Source organism: Anabrus simplex, chromosome 9, assembly GCF_040414725.1.
Source record: "Anabrus simplex isolate iqAnaSimp1 chromosome 9, ASM4041472v1, whole genome shotgun sequence".
NCBI classification, from domain to species: Eukaryota; Metazoa; Arthropoda; class Insecta; order Orthoptera; family Tettigoniidae; genus Anabrus; species Anabrus simplex.
This window is the reverse complement of record NC_090273.1, coordinates 68,374,075-68,394,218: the sequence shown is the minus strand read 5'-3', so window position 1 is coordinate 68,394,218 and position 20,144 is coordinate 68,374,075. Positions and strand designations below refer to the sequence as shown.

The window sequence follows — 20,144 nt, the reverse complement described above, 5'->3', positions numbered from 1 at the left end:
AAGCCTTCAAAATGTGATGCAGTCATAAAATGATGAGTGTCACATGAAGAGATAAGATGTCAAACAGTAGGGTTCTAGACATTATGCTGATCAATCCTTCACACAATTCAGAATAGACTTCTAACATGTCGGGGGGGGGATCATACAATGTGCCACTCCAATTTAATGAGAACTGCAGCAGAAGACTTCACTGAAGGGAAACAACCACATGGAAGACCTAGAAATATATTCTTCAAACAAATTCTAAACAACATTCAAGTACTCAGAATTATGTATCAATGAAAGAAGATTTGTTAAAAATGAAGCCATACTTTCCAGTGTTGACACACTGTAAGTAAGAAACTTCATGTTTGATCCAAATTGACACAGTATTCAGGAGAATAGGAGAGGAATTATCCACCTTTCAATAAAAAATTAAATGGAATAACAAAAAATTGCACCATTTCATACATATATGGGACCGGTTTCGACTCTTGCCTATGCAAGGGTCGAAACCAGTCCCATACATGTAATTTTCAGTTATTCCATTCAATTTTGTATTGGAAGGTGGATAATTCTTCTTCTATTCTCCTGAGTGTTGACTCAGTTAATGTAACTTTAAGTTGACCAGTTTGTCAAACACTAAATATAATAATTACTCAACCCTATAACATACCTGTAAAAAAGAAAAGAAAAAAGAGCACATTATTGAACAAAGAACAATGTAGGTACAGTATTTCACTCTAAGATCAAGACACTTTGTTTTAATAAATGTTCATATCTCTGAAACCATTTGATATATTATATGAGGTTGACATTTCACATGGTGGTTGCTCATGTATGCCTTAGTTTAAATAGATAGTGGTTTAAAAAATATATATACCCCTAAGGAGTTTTGACCAGGAGGGTGAGGTCTGAAAACAAAAATATTCTTATCACTGAAACTGTTTTACATATTATGTTAGAATTTCACATGATGGTTACTCCTCTATATCCTATATTTTAAATAAAATGTGGTCTTGAAACAAAACATTCATAACAGGTCATGACTGAGGGGTGAGGCCTGATGACAAAACATTAATATCTCCGAAACAGTTTTACACATGGGGTCAAAATTTCACACGATGGTTGCTCCTCTATGGCTTAGAATTTAACTGAGAAGTGGTCTTAAAAAATACACCCCCAAATTGTTCTAACCAGGGGTGCAGCCTGATGTCAAAAATATTTATTTCTCTGAAACCGTTTGACATACGAGGTTGAAATTTCATATGATGGTTGTTCCTATATGTCTTAAATTTTAAATAAAAAGTGGTCTTAAAAGAATACAATTAAATGAAATTGATTAGATTAAATTTAATATTTAACCAAATAGTTTTACAGTATTGATTAGTTGGATCTATATTTTAATAAACAAAGTCACATTGTAAAAATTTCTTTATCTAAAATTGTACTTCAATAGGGAACCAAAATGAAACTCACTGGTCGTAATGTTTCATTCTTGAAAGAACATCATCAGATTCTATCAATCACACTTTTTTTCCTAAAATGATAAAAATATTATAGAAATGTAGAAAATTGTATGTTTAAATTATGTTCATACTATTAAATATTTGAAAGTTATAACTTATCTTAATGAAGTGCTCAGTAGTTCTCTGGTTTTGTAGAAAGGTGTTCTGGTCAGACTGGGATCGAAATGCACCCAAACTGGAGTGGGCCAATTTGGATGGATCTGGACGAAGTGTGTTCCTAACAGGCCCATCAATTCATCTTCCTAACTCGTTGGCTATAGACTGGGACACTGATGAACTATGCTGGGCAGATGCAGGCACAAAGACAGTTGGTGAGTAACAAACAAAATAATATTCTTTTAGGAATCAATCTCCTTACCCAATTGCTATAATTCAAAACTAGCCACTGTTTTAGTACAATAGTCTATCATAGTTTTCTATGGATGTTCTGTTGTTATGTGTTTGACTCTCTAAAGTGATGTATTGCTTTTAGTGATGGGCAGTCTGAGGCTAGGTCTCGAGATTTCTCGGGATTTCTCGAGATTAGCGCAGGTACTATTTCTCGCGAGAAATTTCGAGAGATCTCGAGAGCGTTGTCCCCGCATTGTGTGGCGAGCAGTGTGTCGTAGGCTTACAGGTAGTCGGAGCTGAATGTTGTTTGTGCCGAGTATGCGAATAGCCAACCACGGGCCTTCTCCATTTCGTAAATACGTGTCAACAAGCGACTACAGTGTTCATTTCTACAGAGGTCTATTTTGACGCAAAATAACATAATTATAAAGGATACGCATTCTGGCATTGTATGCACTGGTAGGTACACGAATGAGTAGTTTAAGTACAGAACCTGACGGCTACTGTAGATACATGTGCCCGGATACTGGAGGCGTGCATTATTCTAAATCGAGACGAGGCAAGGTGCACCTTGCTGCATATGCAACCACCATTACGCATGAGTGGAATGTGTATCTAAAATAGTTTGCTCCAATTCTTTCGACAGATAGGTGTACATCGTTATCAGACCCCACATTCAATAACATATGACCACCGCTTGTGTTTACTGATATTTTGGTGACGAGGGAAATAATTCCTTACAATGTTATAGAGTATTCGCGTCATATGTAAAGTTAGCATAATTACCCAACAACAACAGGAGTACAACAAGCAATTCCATGGAAAGGAAATATTACAAGTACTACTAATTTAACATTCTAATTCCAGCATCATAAACAAATTCAGTATTTCCAGTGCTTAACACTGCCGCTTACAATACTCTAGGTGCAGCTTTCTGCTGGCTCAACATTACAAGTGATAATAAAGTGAAGTTAAACCATCATTACCCTACAACTATAATGACAACAACGAAAGAATATATGACAAGAAATGCTACTAGTTTAACTTTCTAAATCCAGCATCATTATATACAAATTCACACACAACTTAAGTATTTCCATTACTTAACACTATGGCTTACAATACTATAAGACAGGTTGAACTTATTACTAGCTTAACACTACAAGTGATATTAAAGTTAAACCATAACTACCCAACAACTACAACAACACGAGTACAACAAGCAATTCCATGAAGAGAAAATATTAGAAGAAATACTACTAGTTTAACATTCTAAATCCAGCAGAAAATCACAAATTCAGTGTCTGTCGTTTACAGCTTTTACTTTTCACTTTGCACTAGCACTAATCATCATCTTAAACGATTTGATGTCTGTCTGTTAGGTCATCAGCCCAGAGGCTGGTTGGATCCTCAAATAGCACCACCAAAGGTTATGCGGTTATAAGGAAACCGCAAAAACCAATAGCAGCACCAAAATGAGGCGTATTAGGCAAGACGAGGAGTGAGGTAGTTTGTCATTGCTTTCCTCACTGGGTCAGAAAGTGCTATTGCAGCACAACTGACCCTATGAGCAACACCTTTCATAACACTCAGATGCACTAGTCATTCTCTGAATGTCATTACTCAGCACCACCCATACCCCAGCAGCTTCCATATTGTCACAGCCATGGATGAGACTGGGACTTCGGTGGAAGCTACACTTTACTCTGGCCTGTGCCAAGAGATGGATACAAAAGTACTGTATCCATCAAGAAATGGCAGCAGGCAAAAACGATTTGATACCGGAAGAGAATCTATCAAAGACTGCTGCAAGTAATTTATTCCAATCCCTTATGGTCCTGTTTACAAAGGAAAACTTGCCCATATCAGTATGCTGGTTATTATTACACTACTGTAAGTGACCGTTTCCACTGGGATATTTCCCATTTGCGATGTATTTGTTAATAATAATAATAATAATAATAATAATAATAATAATAATAATAATAATAATAATAATAATAATAATAATAATTAGGTACTTCGGTATATGACAGTGCAATATGTAATTGTGTCTAGTTGTACGCGACAACTTGAAAACAATGTCCGAAATGCAACGTAGTCGTGGATGTCGGTTATTTTGAAGAGATGCCACATAGCACAGCCCGCTGTGTTGTTTATCCAAAAGAAGTAAAATACTTCGGCAGAAATACTTCTGGGATGATCCGACACTTAAAAACACATAATATAAATTAAGAGGAATAGTCACAGAACACCTCCGGCCCAGTCTGAATCACAAGAAGCTACCCTGCCGACAACGATTTTGAGGCATCTAGGTAGGTTTACATCCTAATAATAGTTATCAACAAATTATACGGGTTATTCAGCTAAGAAGTCCGCCTGAAATAACTCGTGAACAGTTTCACTTTCATTAATGGTATTAAGGAGCTCATAGTTCAACATGCAGTGCTTTCCTAGGCTTTTGACAAAATTTATCGTCACACAAGTTTTGATATGAGAACTGCTGATGATAACTATCAAGCTTACACTCGTAGTTACTGGGACATCGCGTCGCACAGCTCGCAGCACACGAGAATCGGTCTCAAGAGCGTTGTCCATCACCCCTGCTGAAAGAATTGGAGCAAAGTCGGGCATATTAGATAACACGTTTCACTCATGTGTAATGGGGGTTGCATATGTAGCAAAGCACATCTTCCCGTCTCAAGTTCGAATAATGCACGCCCCTAGTATCCAAGTAGGTGTACATCCTATCTACAGTTATTCATAAATTATGCAGGGTTATTCAGCTAAGATGTCCACCTCAAATGAGCCGTAAACAGTTTAAGATACCATACTGACATTCGGATTTCACTTTCATTAATGGTATTAAAGGGTTCATAGTTGAACACAGAATACTTTTCCAGGCTTTTGACAAAATGTATTGGCTCACACGTTTTCATATGAGAACTTCGCGCTATAACTGCCAATGATTACTATCAAGTTTAGAGTCGTAGTTACTGGTACGTAGCACAGCTTGCACTACAGGAGGATCGGTCTCGAGATTCTCGCGAGAGTCCCGAGATCTGCGACGTCAGTCTCGAGAGTCTCGAGCGAGAGCGTTGCCCATCACTAATTGCTTTTCATATAGTTTATATAATATTTTAATCATACAGATTGGTTGTAACTTAATGTAGTTCATTTTAAGGACATATTCATTATTATTGAATGTTAAAATGATTCAACCTACCATACCTTAGTAAATTTGAACAGTTTACTAAATAAACAAGCCTAAAGTTAGAAATTTCAGGCAATGATTTCTGTGATAGGAAATGTTAAAATAAGGAAATAATAATCACACAACAGTTACGAAGGTAATCCCAAAAATAAAGTCTCCTATTTTTTTATAAATACATAGACCTGTTTATTTCTACAATGTTTTACATCATTTTACAGCTTGAACACTGAGCTATTTTTCTACATAATCACCATTTCGGTCGATGCATTTTTGTAGACGCTGTGACAGTTTATGTATGCCCATGTCATACCAGCTCGCCGCCAAGTGGTTCAGGAAGTTGTGAACGGCGCTTCCGGAAACCTCAGAAACCAAAGTGCAGAGATCATCCAGGGTGATCCGCCGATCTTCATGCACGATTTGCTTAATCTTCACGACTGTCTCGACAGCAATTGATGGTCTCCTGCTCCCTTGTTCGTTCGTCGTGAATTTCAGTCCGACCGGCTGCAAACTGTCTACACCAATTACGAACATTTTTGACATCCATCCACGACTTACCATACACTTCCATCAATTGACGATGGATTTCAATCAGTTCAGTACCTTTTGCGTTCAAAAACCAAATAACTGCACGCACTTTGCACTTGGCGGTAACACCCAATGAGAGCTACATTCTCAACGACTGCGCGGCGTGTGCATGTTTATATGCAAGCGTGGGAAACACTCTTCACAGTATTGTGACCAAAAGCCACATGAACAGAGTTCTGTATTTATAAAAAAATAGCAGACCTTATTTTTGGGACTACCTTCGTATCTGTTCTTTCTTTCTTCTTCTTCTTTTATGACCACATAGGATCACTTTAGTCAGTCCGTCGTTCAGGTCACTTTGAAGGGATTGTTCAGGCTTTGCGGTCCTCCCAGTACTTCTTCAGACGCTCCGATCTTCGTGTCCTTTCCTCAGTTGAAAATGTGCATGTTGTTGGTTAGTTTTGTGTAAGGGTAAAGTGGAGGTTTGTATTCTTGAGTTTTGTATTCAATTTTATCTTATTTGTGGTGTCTTCTGTTGTAAGGCCTATTTCCTTCAGATCCTCTCTTACTTCTCTGATCCATTTACATCCTGTTGTGGTATTTTTTGAGACGAGATTGTGTTGTACTAGTTGTTTCAGAAGTCTTGAATACTGCATACTCATGATATGTCCAAGAATCCCAGTCTCCTCTTATGCATAGTATCTGTAATGGGTTCTAGCTCTTTGTACACAACTTTGTTAGGTATTAACCGCCACTGTCCATCTTTCTGGTATTTTTTGTTGATGCAGGTTCTTCCAATCCTTTGAATTTTCTGAAGTCTGTCAGTCTTTGATTGTTTATTCAGGTAAAAGAGTGTTTCTGCTGCATATGTAGCTTCCGGTTTTATAACTGTGTTGTAGTGTTTTATTTTTGTATTTATAGACATTTCTTTTTGTAGATATCCCATGTTAATTTTTGTGCTTTAGCTAATCTATTTGTTCTTATTTGGATAGAGATTTTTTAATTTAGGTTATGTGTTATTACTTCTCCAAGATATTTAAACTGAGTTACTATTTTGATTTTATTACCATTTATGGTGACTTCTTTTAGCTGTGTTGGTTTTTGGGGCATAATTTCTGTTTTTTCTGTTCTTTATTAGAAATTTAACTACAAACTGGAAAAGTACAACTTGAAACAATATGCAACGATGACAAAACATCAGGTCTTTCCAAGTTTGCAATAACATCTTACAAAATTAAACAAGAGAGAAAAGTTGCACTTTTGCAGACTATTTCATAATATACAAGGCAAATGAGCTGCAAAATTTGCCACGCAGGGACTTGAACTGCCAACCCTCTGATGTAGGGATAGTGTCTCCACCTCTTGTACACAGGTTCCTTTCTTGGATTCTTGGCATGAGAATTGAAACAAGGCCCACCCCCTTCCCAGCCTCGAGAAGTCAACTGAGAAGCTGTGAAGCAGTAAACCTGGCCATGAAAGCCAAATTCAGTAATATTACTGAGGACATCATCATGTTGACCATGTATCGTTGCAGATCATTTAGCTGGGCAGTAGTTGTCTGGCAGATTAAAAGCACTTTATCAGCTGTTTGGCTCATAAGGTTTAGCACTGGAATATGAACCCCTAAGCCTCAAGATGGGTTTCTGATGAGAGCGTACTGATACACCATCAAGTATATTCATAGTTATTCAGCCTTTGTCCAGCAGATGTACCCATAGAGAATTACGAGTATTTCAACGTGACTGCTTCATGTATCAAGCATCCTAGTGGAATCAATTAACACACTCATCTGGAGAGCAGGTAGTTGGGTCTGAATCCCAAGGACGGAATACACATTCAGCTCTTTTTGACTTTGATAATCACCGTTTTCAAATAGACTTTCTTCTAAGGTCATTGCTTTTAAGGTTATTTCTCACTGGAATACCTACATGTCTTAGAATCTACATTAATACTCCATTATACATTTGAGGGGAGGTGTACAAGAGACTTGTCTTGAGAGGTGGTGGTGGTGGTGGTGGTGGTGGTGGTGGTGGTGGTGGTGGTGGTGGTGGTGGTGGTGGTGGTGGCATGTCCCAGGTGGCGGATAGGGAGGTCCCTAACTGGCTTGCCGGCGGACTTGAGCGAAATAAAATAGCTGCCATGGACCCAACACACAACTCCCTATGGGTGGGGAATGCAGACGAAGAATACACCCACGGTATCCCTTGCCTGTTGTAAGAGATGACTAAAAGGGGCAACCAAGGGATGACTGAATTAGAACCATGAGACTACTTGTAATTAGTACCATCATGCGAGGAACACCGTGGGTCACATTTACTTGCGAGTAGTATGGGCCGTGAAAGCATCAATGGCAACATAGTACCACTATGTTAGGTACACAATAGCTTTGTGATTAGTAGCAACAGAGGGTGAATCGGTATGGGTTTTACAGTACCCATGATTAGTAACACTACATGTGGAACACCACAGGCTTACATTGCCTGTGATTAGTACCATTGTGAGAAACACCACGGGTATGGGCTTTGCCTGTGATTAGTACCACTATATGAGCAACACTGTGGGTCTGCATTGCCTGCGATTAGTACTCATGTGAGGAACACCACGGGATAGTACGGGTCCCTGTGATTTGTACACCTATGTGCGGAACACCACGCGTTTGCGTTGCCTACGAGTGGCACCCTAATGTGAGAAACACCATAGGTCTGCGTTACCTGTGCGTATTACATTACCTGTGAGTAGTACCATAATGTGTGGAACACCATAAGTCTACGTTACTCATGATTAGTACTGCTACATGAGAAATACCATGGTTCTTACTTTCCTAGCAATAAGTACTATTGTGAGGGGCTGTTGACCTGGATTTTGGACCCCTTTAGACAACAAACATTATCAATTCAGGATTGTGCTTTGGAAGCACCCCCTTGGTCAGCATACACTATTGATTTAATATAAGTTTCTGGGAAGATGGGGCATTGTAGGTCGAATCCACTGATTGTTTTAAGTTCATAACCATTGTTCATGGTCTCTTTTTTGAATTCTAGTCAGTGGATTCATTTTGGATTTATTTTTAACTTTCAATATTGTGAGCTGGATCTGCTGATTATTATAAATTCATATTCATCAATTCATTCTTCATCATCACATTTTGAATTCTGGTCAGTAGACGAGTTTTGGACTTTTTAATTGTCATTACTTTTATTCTCATTTTGTATCATTAAGGACAGATGACCTAGGTGTTAGGCACCTTTAAACAACAATCATCATCATTATTGTTTTATGAGGAAGTACAACTAGGCAACCATCCTCTATATAACACTAATCAGAGAGAAAAAATTGAAGGGAGCAAAAACCCTGTGTCACAGACTTATTATGGCTCATAACTGTATAGTGTGTGTGGGTTTTTAAAATAATATGTTTTTATTATTAGTTGGCAATTTTCCCACTGAATGCAATTTATAGAATGACTAGCTGATGTACCCGTGCTTCGCTACGGGATTCTCAGAAAGACTGACTTGGTGGTTTTCCTAACAGAATTCAACATAGGTCATTACAAAAACGATAGTAGGAATGTAGCGATTGAAAGCAATGTTATCATATAAAATACTCGATCAAATGAAAAACCGCACACTTTCTCACTTTCAACAAACAGTACTACGGTGCCGATCTAAGAGTCCAAAATTCCAGAGATGGAATAACCAGGTCGCAGACTGCCGTGAACACTCCTCTGTCATTATTCCGTTAAATATGCACACTACTCATTCCAATCAGTGTAGGGATTGAATAGCTCGAATACTATGATGAAACAGTGTGTTACGTACCAGATATATCAGGAAATGTATGAACCAGAGGAATGGCATGCTAAAGAAGAAAGTTATCTTACTCCCCAGCTACTTCCCGCCAATATACAGGCAGGCTGTTACAGTCAGTACGACCAGGCGAGTTGCCCGTGTGGTTAGGGGCGCGCAGCTGTGAGCTTGCATCCGGGAGATAGTGGATTCGAACCCCACTGCCGGCAACCCTGAAGATGGTATTCCGTGGTTTCCCATTTTCACACCAGTCACACCAGGCTGTACCTTAAAGCCAAGGCCGCTTCCTTCACACCACTATTCATTTCCTATCCCATTGTCGCCATAAGACCTACCTGTGTCGGTGCGACGTCAAGCAAATTAAAAAAACCTCGGTACGCTACAGTAGTCCTATCTATCGGGGATGAGAGGAAACAGAAGACAAAAAGCACATCACAACAAACAATGGTCAATGTAATGTTATTGTTGATAAAGATTATGAGCTTTCTATATTGCAGACCTTCACATTAGTTTTCTTTCGACTCTGTGATATTAGGGTGTCCTACAAAATTATTTATATCGTAGACTGTAGTTCCTTATTCTCAGACTTTACATACTGATTTTCACTAAATTCTGTTTACCCATTTTCTCGTGACTCGGCGCTGATATGGACTTAGTAACAAAAATCCAAATTCATGAATATCTCTGATTATATGCGGTACGGTAACAATGTATAAGACATAAGTGATCGGAAATTTAATAACTTCTTACATAACTACTACTAACTTACGACATAACTAAACTTATGTTAGTTATGTAGTATTTATCGATACGACCACTAATAACATAAATAACTTATTTGAGAATTACATTTCAGGCCTTCCCCTAAACTACCATTTCACTCAACGTGAATAAAATAATTTGTAGCCTAGATTGCAGTGGTTCATCACTCGACATTACATACCGATTATCATTCAATTCTCTTCAGCCGTTTTCTATTGATGCGTGTACATACATACCTACAGACAGACAGACAGACAGACAGACAGACAGACAGACAGACAGACAGACAGACAGACAGACAGACAGACAGACAGAAATTACGGAAAAGTAAAAAAAATGCATTTCCTTGTTACTGTGGACATGGCAGATACAGAAATATCATTCATTTCAAATTCTGAGCAATGCACAGGCAAAACACTTATTTTATATACGGTATAGATTACATTTCAGGCCTTCCCCTAAACTACCATTTCACTCCGTGCGAATAACATTATTGATAGCCTAGATTACAGCGACCTATTCCCCGACTTTGCATACCAATTTTCGTGAAGATACGACCACTAATAAAATAAATATTTGACAATTAAATTTTAGGCCTTCCCCTAAACTACCATTTTTCTCAGCGTGTATAGCCTATATTGTTGCGAATTATTTCCCATCTTTGTCTAGCAATTTTCATTAAGACACGACCACTAATAACATAAATATTTGAGAATTAAATTTCAGGCCTTCCCCTAAACTACCATTTCACTCAGCGTGATTAAAATAATTTATAGCCTAGATTGTAGCGGTTCATCACCTGACTTTACATTCCGATTTTCATTAAATTCTCTTCAGCCATTTTCTCGTGATGCGTGTACATACATACATACAGACAGACAGACAGACAGAAATTACGGAAAAGTAAAAAATGCATTTTCTTGTTACTGTGGACATGACAGATACAGAAATAACATTCTTTTCAAATTCTGAGCAATGTACAGACAAAACTCTTATTTTATATATATAGATTACTGATGTTATTATATCTTGATAGCCATGACTGTTAAAGCGTCAAGTCTATATGGTATGACACCATTGTTAGCCGGTTCAAGTCCTGTTGGTGGAAAAAGTTTTCACAATCAGAATGTTAGCTGGCAGGGTAGGAGAGGTGGCGGTGTACAATTTCTAATCCCTAGATTGTGTATCAAGAACCTGGATTCATTTCCGAATCTCTCTACACTGTTCATGTGGAGTGAGGTCATATGACGCTGTGATGGTGATTCATCTGTAGCCTTGAACGGACCCCTTGTTGCTATTCGTCAGGAGTAGGCTATGTGCTGGGACTGGGTTTCACCCTCTCCCTTCCTGTTATCATAAATCACCAAGAAGTTAGTAAAATGACCACCTAATCGATACTTTATTATTGCCTCAGGCAAAATTGAATATAACTTAGCACTTACAGGACATGTTTCAACCACTTAGTGGTCCTCTTCAGCTGTATAAAGAAAGAATTGAGAAGAAAAAACATTAGGACAATAAGCACAAATAATAAACGTTTTTTGGAGACTCCTTTGTTAAAAATTGGAGGTCATCAGAACAGGACATCTTGCCTCTCGTTCGTGTTTGGAAAAGATGTTTATTCTGCACTGTCTAGAGGGTTTTTCTTTGAGCGCGACCTGGTGAAACGATGTGACACAGTCTGACAGTTCATGCAAAGCTCTGGAGAGAAGGGAAGTAGAGTTTTGTCGTCATCTAAAATATCATGTGAGGGAGGAGGGAGATTGGGCTGTGCTTCTGCGATGTCGTGTTTGATTATATCTCTTGTCCATCTTGTCTGTTTTATGTCTATCCATTCCATGTATTTACTAATGTTCTCGTATAAGATGTTTTTTTGTTCGTTGTTTTCATTAAGATTCTCTTCACCGTTTTCTAATTTATCAAGAACGACATGGATGTTTTCAAGGTTGTTCATTAGATTTCCTTTATTTATCATACAGGACCTTCAAATTATTAGAAAACGGTGAAGAGAATCTTAACAAAAACAACGAGCAGAAAAACATCTTATACGAGAACATTAGTAAATACTTGGAATGGGTAGACATAAAACAGACGAGATGGACAAGAGATATAATCAAACACGACATCACAGAAGCACAGCCCAATCTACCTCCTCCCTCACATGATATTTTAGATGACGACAAAACTCTACTTCCCTTCTCTCCAGAGCTTTGCATGAACTGTCAGACTGTGTCACATCGTTACTTCATCAGGTCACACTAAAAGAAAAAGCCTCTAGACAGCGCAGAATAAACATCTTTTCCAAACAAGAACGAGAGGCAAGATGTCCTGTTCTGATGACCGCCATTTTTTAACAAAGGAGTCTCAAAAAAACTTTTATTATTTGTGCTTATTGTCCTAATGTTTTTTTCTTCTCAATTCTTTCTTTATACAGCCGAAGAGGACCACTAAGTGGTCGAAACATGTCCTGTAAGTGCTAATTTATATTCAATTTTGCCTGAGGCAATAATAAAGTATCAATTAGGTAGTCATTTTACTAACTTCTTGATTATATTCATCGATACGGTCATGAAATGGACAACTTGTAATATCATAAATCACGTCATTCATGTCATATCATTAACTCTTCTGATGAGGTTGACATCAGGAAGACCTACAAACTCGCTACAGAGACTCATCTTGCTTCATACCCAACCCTGTAAAGAAATGGATCAAGGGTTGGACACAGATATCCATATGATCCTTACATGCTGCAGATAGAGCCAAAACTTATCCTTCTGATCAAATCACTTTCTTGTGGTATGCCATACCATTTCTCAGGCATTAGAATTTGCATAAGTAGAAAAAGGTTTTACTTCAAAATATAAGGTTACCAAGCATCCCTGTTTTGCAGGGTCAGTCCCCGAATTTTGCTTTTTGACCCCAAAAGAAATTTGTCCTTAGAATGTTCTTGGACTCAATCGCTTGTTCCCAAAAAGCCCCAGGTTTTCAGTGTTTATTATTAGCATGATTTTATGTAAACAATAATAATCAATGACTTTTTAAACTCATCATTCTTACAAAAATACATGAGTAAGCTAATATTTTATGGTTTCCTTTCTGTATGTTCTCTAGTTGTGATCTCTGTGCTCTGTACCTGTGCTTTTTGGATACAAGTGAATGTCAGTTCCACCGTAATGTCCACTTAGTTTTCAGCAGTTTTCGCTATCTGTAAGTACATGGTACACCTGAATAGTGATGAATGTCATTAGAATAGTTTACACAGTTTTAAAAAGTCTAAAGAAACAAAAGTATTCAGTAAATGATTTGCTCTTGAAGTTTCCTTTTCTCTGTTGAGTTGTAAATCAAGCCTCTGCCGTTTGTTCTTTATGCCAAATAACCTTTAATATTGGGAACGCCCGGAAGACTTCCATTTTAGAACACGAGGGAAATTCGTAGAGTGGTGAAAGTGGTAACATGAAGTAAAAAAATAAGTAACATGTCATCCTCATTAGTCATTCTGCTCATTGCTGACTGTCAGGACCTCATTTGCTTTATCACTTCTGTGTTATAACCTTGATGAGTTGTCTTCATACAGAGCTGTCCTCAGCTTTTCTTAACATAATCTGAAGAGACTGGCCAGTGATCTTCATTACATGATCTTACCACCTACTTGCTCTTCTTCCTCATGGTCTACTGCCTTCAACTTTGCCTTGCAAATTTTTTTTTTTCTTTTTCAAATTCTGTTCTTTTCTTCTGAAAATGTGACCAGGGAACATGGGAAGATAGGAGTTTTATGATGCTCAGTTTGTCTATAATGCAAGCATTTGTTCTTTCTGTGCAGGGTGCACATAGCATTCTCCACCAACACCACATCTCAAAGGCACTGATTCGATTTTTGTCATTAGCTTTCACGGTCCAGCTCTCACAGCCATACAAAAAGACTGAGAACACTAGGGATTCAACCATGCACATGTTTGGAGCTTTTGATATTGCCTGGTTCTGCCAAATCTTATTGAGTTTAACCACTGCAGTTTGATTTAGGACAACATGTCTTTTTGTCATTTTTTTACATTTTCCCATGTCACTGATGACCGACCCCAGGTATATGAATTCCCTTACTACTTCCAGGTTCTTCAGACATCTTTAAGTTGGATTTGACCTTGTTTGGTCTTTTTCATGTTTATCTCTAGACCACACTGTCCGGCTCCATGGCTAAATGGTTAGAGTGCTGGCGTTTGGTCACAGGGGCCTTGGGTTTGATTCCCGGCAGGGTCGGAAATATTAACCATCATTGGTTACTATCAAGGGGTAATGATCATTGTCAATACGGACCATAATGAAATTCATAACTTATGATCATTGGTTAATTTCTCTGGCACGGGAGCTGGGTATATGTGTCATCTTCATCATCATTTCATCCTCATCATGATGTGCAGGTCGCCTACAGGCGTCGAATCCAAAGACCTACACCTGGCAAGCCGAACATGTCATCAGATACTTCCGGCACTAAAAGCCATACGCCATTTCATTTCTAGACCACAATAGAGACTAGTATTCTTCACTCTTGTAATCAGGTCAGCAAGTTCTTGTTCACTTCCAGCAATGAGGGAAGTGTCATCTGCACAGTTCAGGTTGCTAATTTTTCTGCCAACAAACAAGATACCACCAGTCCATCATTCAAGAGCTCTTTCATTGACATATTCTGCACAGATTTTGTAGAGTTGAGGTAATAATATACAACCTTGCCTTACTCCATTTGTAAACAGAAAATATTTTTGGTATGTAAAGAGAATGAATACTTTTAAAATGTGTATGGAACAATGCAACCAAACAACAAACTAATATCATCATCATTGGCAATCCCTTATGAGCGAGTGTGATAGTCTTCCTAGTCTTGCTACAGATGTGTCGTCAGTGTTACATACTCTACCACAATGGTGACAAACATATGTTTCTGGGTGAGTTGGCCGTGCGGTTAGAGGTGCACAGCTGTGAGCTTGCATCTGGGAGATAGTGGGTTCGAATCCCTCTGTTAGCAGACCTGAAAATAGTTTTCCGTGACTTGCCGTTTTCACACCAGGCAAATGCTGGGGCTGTACCTTAATTAAGGCCATGGCTGCTTCCTTCCAACTCCTAGGCCTTTCCTATCCCATCATCGCCATAAGACCTATCTGTGTTGGTGCGACGTAAAGCCACTAGCAAAAAAAGAATATGTTGAGAAGCCCGCTAGTAGTTGGCGATTTCTCTTCAGGATATGCCTGTGTTTTCTCCAAATCTGCACTTCTCCATTGCAATATGGTGTCTCTGTTCTTCAAAAACCACTCCTCCTTGATGGACAGTGTTTCTCCAGGCCGAACGCTTAAGAGCGCGCACTTTTCAGTTCACAACTAAGTATATTTTTTATTTTCCACCTTGTCAATACACTAAATTGCTTAAGGCAATTTATTGGTTAAAAGTGGTACATGTTTCATATACTATAAACATCATCAGCCACATAACACTGTTTAGATGAAAAATTCATATAATGACGAAGTATCAATACTTTAGAGGAAGTGGCTTTGATGCAGTCTTTATACCCCTTTCTCTGGCCTCCAATACAGTGGCGACCCTTACTTAATTCAGAATAAAATACCATTTTGGGATGCGATGAATGGGCATTCGAACTATGTGTTCAACCCACCAGAGCTGATGTTAGGCTAGGATCGCCTCTGTGCTCATACTTCCAGCTTTCTCCAAAACACAGGTAATTTTCAAGATACTTCTGAAACATCTTTGATGGAAATTTTCAAGTATTTTTGTTTGGCGCATGTCCATGTCCATTAGTCCGGCATCCAACAGTCCGAAACGCCCAATGGTCCGGCACCATTCCAGGATTCTTTAAAATGTTATTGTCTCTTAATAATGATCTCTCGTGAACAATTTGATGCATTATTTGTCGAAACCAATCGAAGTGTATTTTTTATTATTTCAAAGTTAATAGTGCAAATGTATCTGATACAATCCATTTGTTATGCATTGACTTACTTAAATATCTCTACAGTATCTCTGGAAATATTCAGCATAGAAGGCTGTGTGCTATACTGAGTACTGGAAAGCCAACCAAATGATGAAAAAACAGATTTCAGAAATTGAATGTATGGGCCACGTTCAAAAACGGGTGGGAACATGCCTTCAAAAATTGAAGCGGACAGAAGGAAAAGAGAAGTTGTACTGTAGATGGAAATACTCTAAATGTTAAAGGAAGACTTATTGATAAAAACATTGATGAACTGCGGCATTATTATGGAATGGCAATAAGAAACAATGCGTTTGAAAAGAGGAGTGCGTTATTAAACTAATGATTCTGCTGATCAACATTTTACTGCAAAACGCCATGTTACAGCTCTTTTCGCTGTATGCCTTAACCTATATCGGTCTGGCATTTTCGGTAATCCGGCACCGGGCCGGTCCCGAACGTGTCGGACTATCGGACTTCTACTGTACATTATCCATGTCTCACATCCATATAAGAGGGTCAATACTACAATAGATTTGTACACAAGTAGCCCAGTAGAGCAACTGATGTCATGATCCTTGAAAAGTCTTTGATGTAGTCTCCCAAAAGCTGTCATAGCACATTTAACATGGTGATGAACTTCTACATCAACATGAGCATTTGCAGAGTGATGGCTTCCAAGATATGGGTAGCAGTCAATGTTTTGAAGTGGCTGCCCGTTGACTGTTTCATTAGGTGCTTAGGCTTAAGTTCCAGGATCTGCCCGGTGTAAAATTTTTGTCTTTATGTGCCTCAGTGAAAGAATTCAAAATAAAACTAACATTGACACAATACAAAAGTAGTTTTTTTCTTGTGTTTATATCTGTCCCTAGAAAATGTGGAAAGAAAACCTGGTAAACTTATTATAATACTAATTATGGTTTTGTCTTTCAGAATGCATCGGCATTGATTATGGAGTACGGAGAACAGTAGCATCAAACTGCTCTTATCCATTTGGTCTTGCTATCTCTAGAGAAAATTACTACTGGACAGACTGGAAAACGTAAGTCAAAGGAAGTAATGATAAGTTAATGTCTTTTCCTATCTGTTTTAACACTGAGCCATTTTTGCTAATATTGGAATAGGAATTGGGAAGGTACCAATCATGGACTAAATTAAGGTAAAGTGAAACAAAAATTGCTAACTACAGGGACGGCAATGGTGTGGTTTGAACCCACCATCTCATGAATGCAAGCTTACATGATCTGTACTGTGTAACCAATCAATGTAATGGAATTTTATGGTATCATCATCATCATCATCCCTGCAACTCACACACCACACACAACACAATCCTCCACCACAATAACATGCAGTTACCTACACATGTCAGATGCCGCCCACACTCAATGGAAGGTGTGCCTTACAAGGGCTTCACTCGGCTAGAAATAGCCACATAAAATTATTATTATTATTATTATCATAACCATCATCATCATCATCATCATCATCATCGCCACCACCACCATCATCCTTTCAACAGGCTATTAGGTTTAAGAGATACCCAAGTGCCAGTATTTTGCTGCAAAATGGGTTCTTAATGCGTTAATATTTCAGTAAATACAGCATGGGAGGGGATTCCTGGGATCAAAATAAGAAAAAATGTCCCTTTTGAACATATGTCCTACAGTGCACAGATTCTGAAGTACAGGTGTTGCACAAGGTCACTACCATACTGAAGTTTTTGTTCAACGAAATGGCTGCCATCTTGTTCACTGACAAACTTAAGAATTTAGTTGAAACATTTTCGAAATAAAGCTCAATCATGGCAGACAACACAATCAAACATAAAAAATATATTAACAAACCATGCAGTCAGTCGATGAACCACAAACAAAGCACAATTTGCTTGATTCCAGTAGAGATATTGCTTGACTAAAATCAGAGGGCAAATCCATAACCTCCTATACTCCTACCTCCTGTTTTATGATTTACCTTCCCGCTACTGACCTCGACATGCACGCGGCAAACGAGCAAGCGCTCGCCCCTAGTAAAACCACCGCACACCAAAGTAAAGCATATCCACCCCTATATAACTGGTATTACTACATCAAGTTCATTAGCACATCAGCATTTGTCACACACCCCCTCCCCTCCAGCTGCAGGTCCGAAATGTCACTAACATTCCTGCAACTATTACAACACTATCTTCCACTATGCAAATACACAGTTTCCCATACACAGCAGATTCCACTCATTGGAGGGTCTGTGTTACAAGGCTAGCAATAACCACACAAAATAAAAAATAATTTTAATTTTAACTATTTTAATTTTTTATTTTACAATTTTCATTACATTGCACCGACACAGATGGGTCTTATGGTGATGATGGAACGGACTAGGAGTGGGAAGGAAGTGGCTTGGTGTAAAGATGGGAAACCACGGGGAAACCATCTTCAGGGCTACCAACAGTGGGATTCGAACCCACTATCTCCCAAAATGCAATATTAATTAGGTTCTAATATGACACTGATACATTTCATTCAGTCACAGACAATGTTAGGGTATAATTTTTTCTTTATTCATGTTGTGTAATGTACTACTACTACTACTACTACTACTACTACTACTACTACTACTACTACTACTACTACTACTACTACTACTACTACTACTACTACTACTACTACAACAACAACAACAACAACAACAATAATAATAATAATAATAATAATAATAATAATAATAATAATAATAATAATAATAATAATATTTTATTCATTTTCATTTTATTATTCCTTACTAAAATAGCCACCAAGCTTAGAACCAGAAACAATATCCTGCAGAAACAGTGCGGTGTGACGTGGGATTCATCAGCTTCTACACTTAGGATTTCTGCCCTCGGACTGGTCTGCCCAGTGGCTGAATATTGGGGATCAACCTGCTTCAATAGTTTTTTTGGGTTTTTTTTTTTGCGAGGGAGTGTGGAAAATCTTTCATAAGACGCTTATGAGGGTCTGCACTCAACAAGTGTGTGGAGATTCTTACCCACTAAAAACCACACTCCCTTTTCCCACGACGTTTATCTCCGCCCCGGAAACCGCTCTCGCATTACTTCAGGATGAATGTCGTGCTTAATGCATCTTGTGCTTCATCTTCCTTCTTCTGTTTTACTGCCTGTCGTAATCGTCCAGGTCCTTCTTCTTCTGACGCAGAATATTTTCTACATAGACTGCCACCTGGTCCCAAGATTCTTGACTTCATAGCATTACTGACACGATCCCTCCTGGCGTCAATTCTCCCTGCATAACTTCTAAGCATCTTCTTTGTGGCAGCCAATGAACACACACAAAGAAAGTATGTAATACGTCATTGATATCACCGCAGTATATGCACACCGGACTGGTTGCTAGCCCTAGCCTATGAAGAAATTTTTGGAAGTATCCATGACCTGTCAAGAACTGTGTGAGATAGTAGTTCATTTCAGCATGATTTCGGCCAACCCATACGCCCAGAGAAGGTATCAGTCTTTTCGTCCATTTCCCTCTAGAGTCATCTTCCCATCTTGTTTGCCATCGGTGCATTCTGCGACTAAGAGCCAAAGCCTTTGCCCTTTTCCTTCCTAGCTCTTCTTGTGTGAGCCAAATTTCTTGTCTTTCGAAGGCCAACAAGTCAATAGGAGCTACTGCTGCTACTACTAGAATTGCAGGTTCTGATACTATGCGATATGCGCAAGCAATTCGTAAAGCTGCTCTCCGTTGTACAGCCGCAATTCTTGTCCGATATTTTGCAATTTTTAACGATTCAGCCCAAATTTCCGAACCGTATAGCAGTATCGATTGAACAGTCGACATGAGAAGCCACCTTTTACTAGATTTCGGCCCCCTGATATTTCCCATGAGTCTACTCAGTGCAGTCATGGTTTTCGCTGCCTTATCTGTTACCCATTGGATGTGGTCCCAGTATGTAAGCTTAGTATCAAGCGTTACACCAAGATATTTTGTGCTCCTAGTTGTTTCGATGGCTATCTGCCCGATCTGCAT

At 38.6% G+C, this 20,144-nt stretch overlaps 1 protein-coding gene across 4 annotated transcripts in view; it reads left to right on the top strand.

The window, feature by feature from the left end:
• The window catches only part of Ndg (Nidogen), a 224,135-nt gene that overhangs the window by 189,396 nt on the left and 14,595 nt on the right, over positions 1–20,144 (top strand). For all 4 annotated transcript variants that reach the window (XM_067153764.2, XM_067153761.2, XM_067153763.2 and 1 more), the window contains 2 exons: positions 1,644–1,819; positions 17,056–17,164. In XM_067153764.2, the coding sequence (XP_067009865.1) occupies positions 1,644–1,819; positions 17,056–17,164 (285 nt within the window). The remainder of the gene's footprint in view (positions 1–1,643; positions 1,820–17,055; positions 17,165–20,144) is intronic.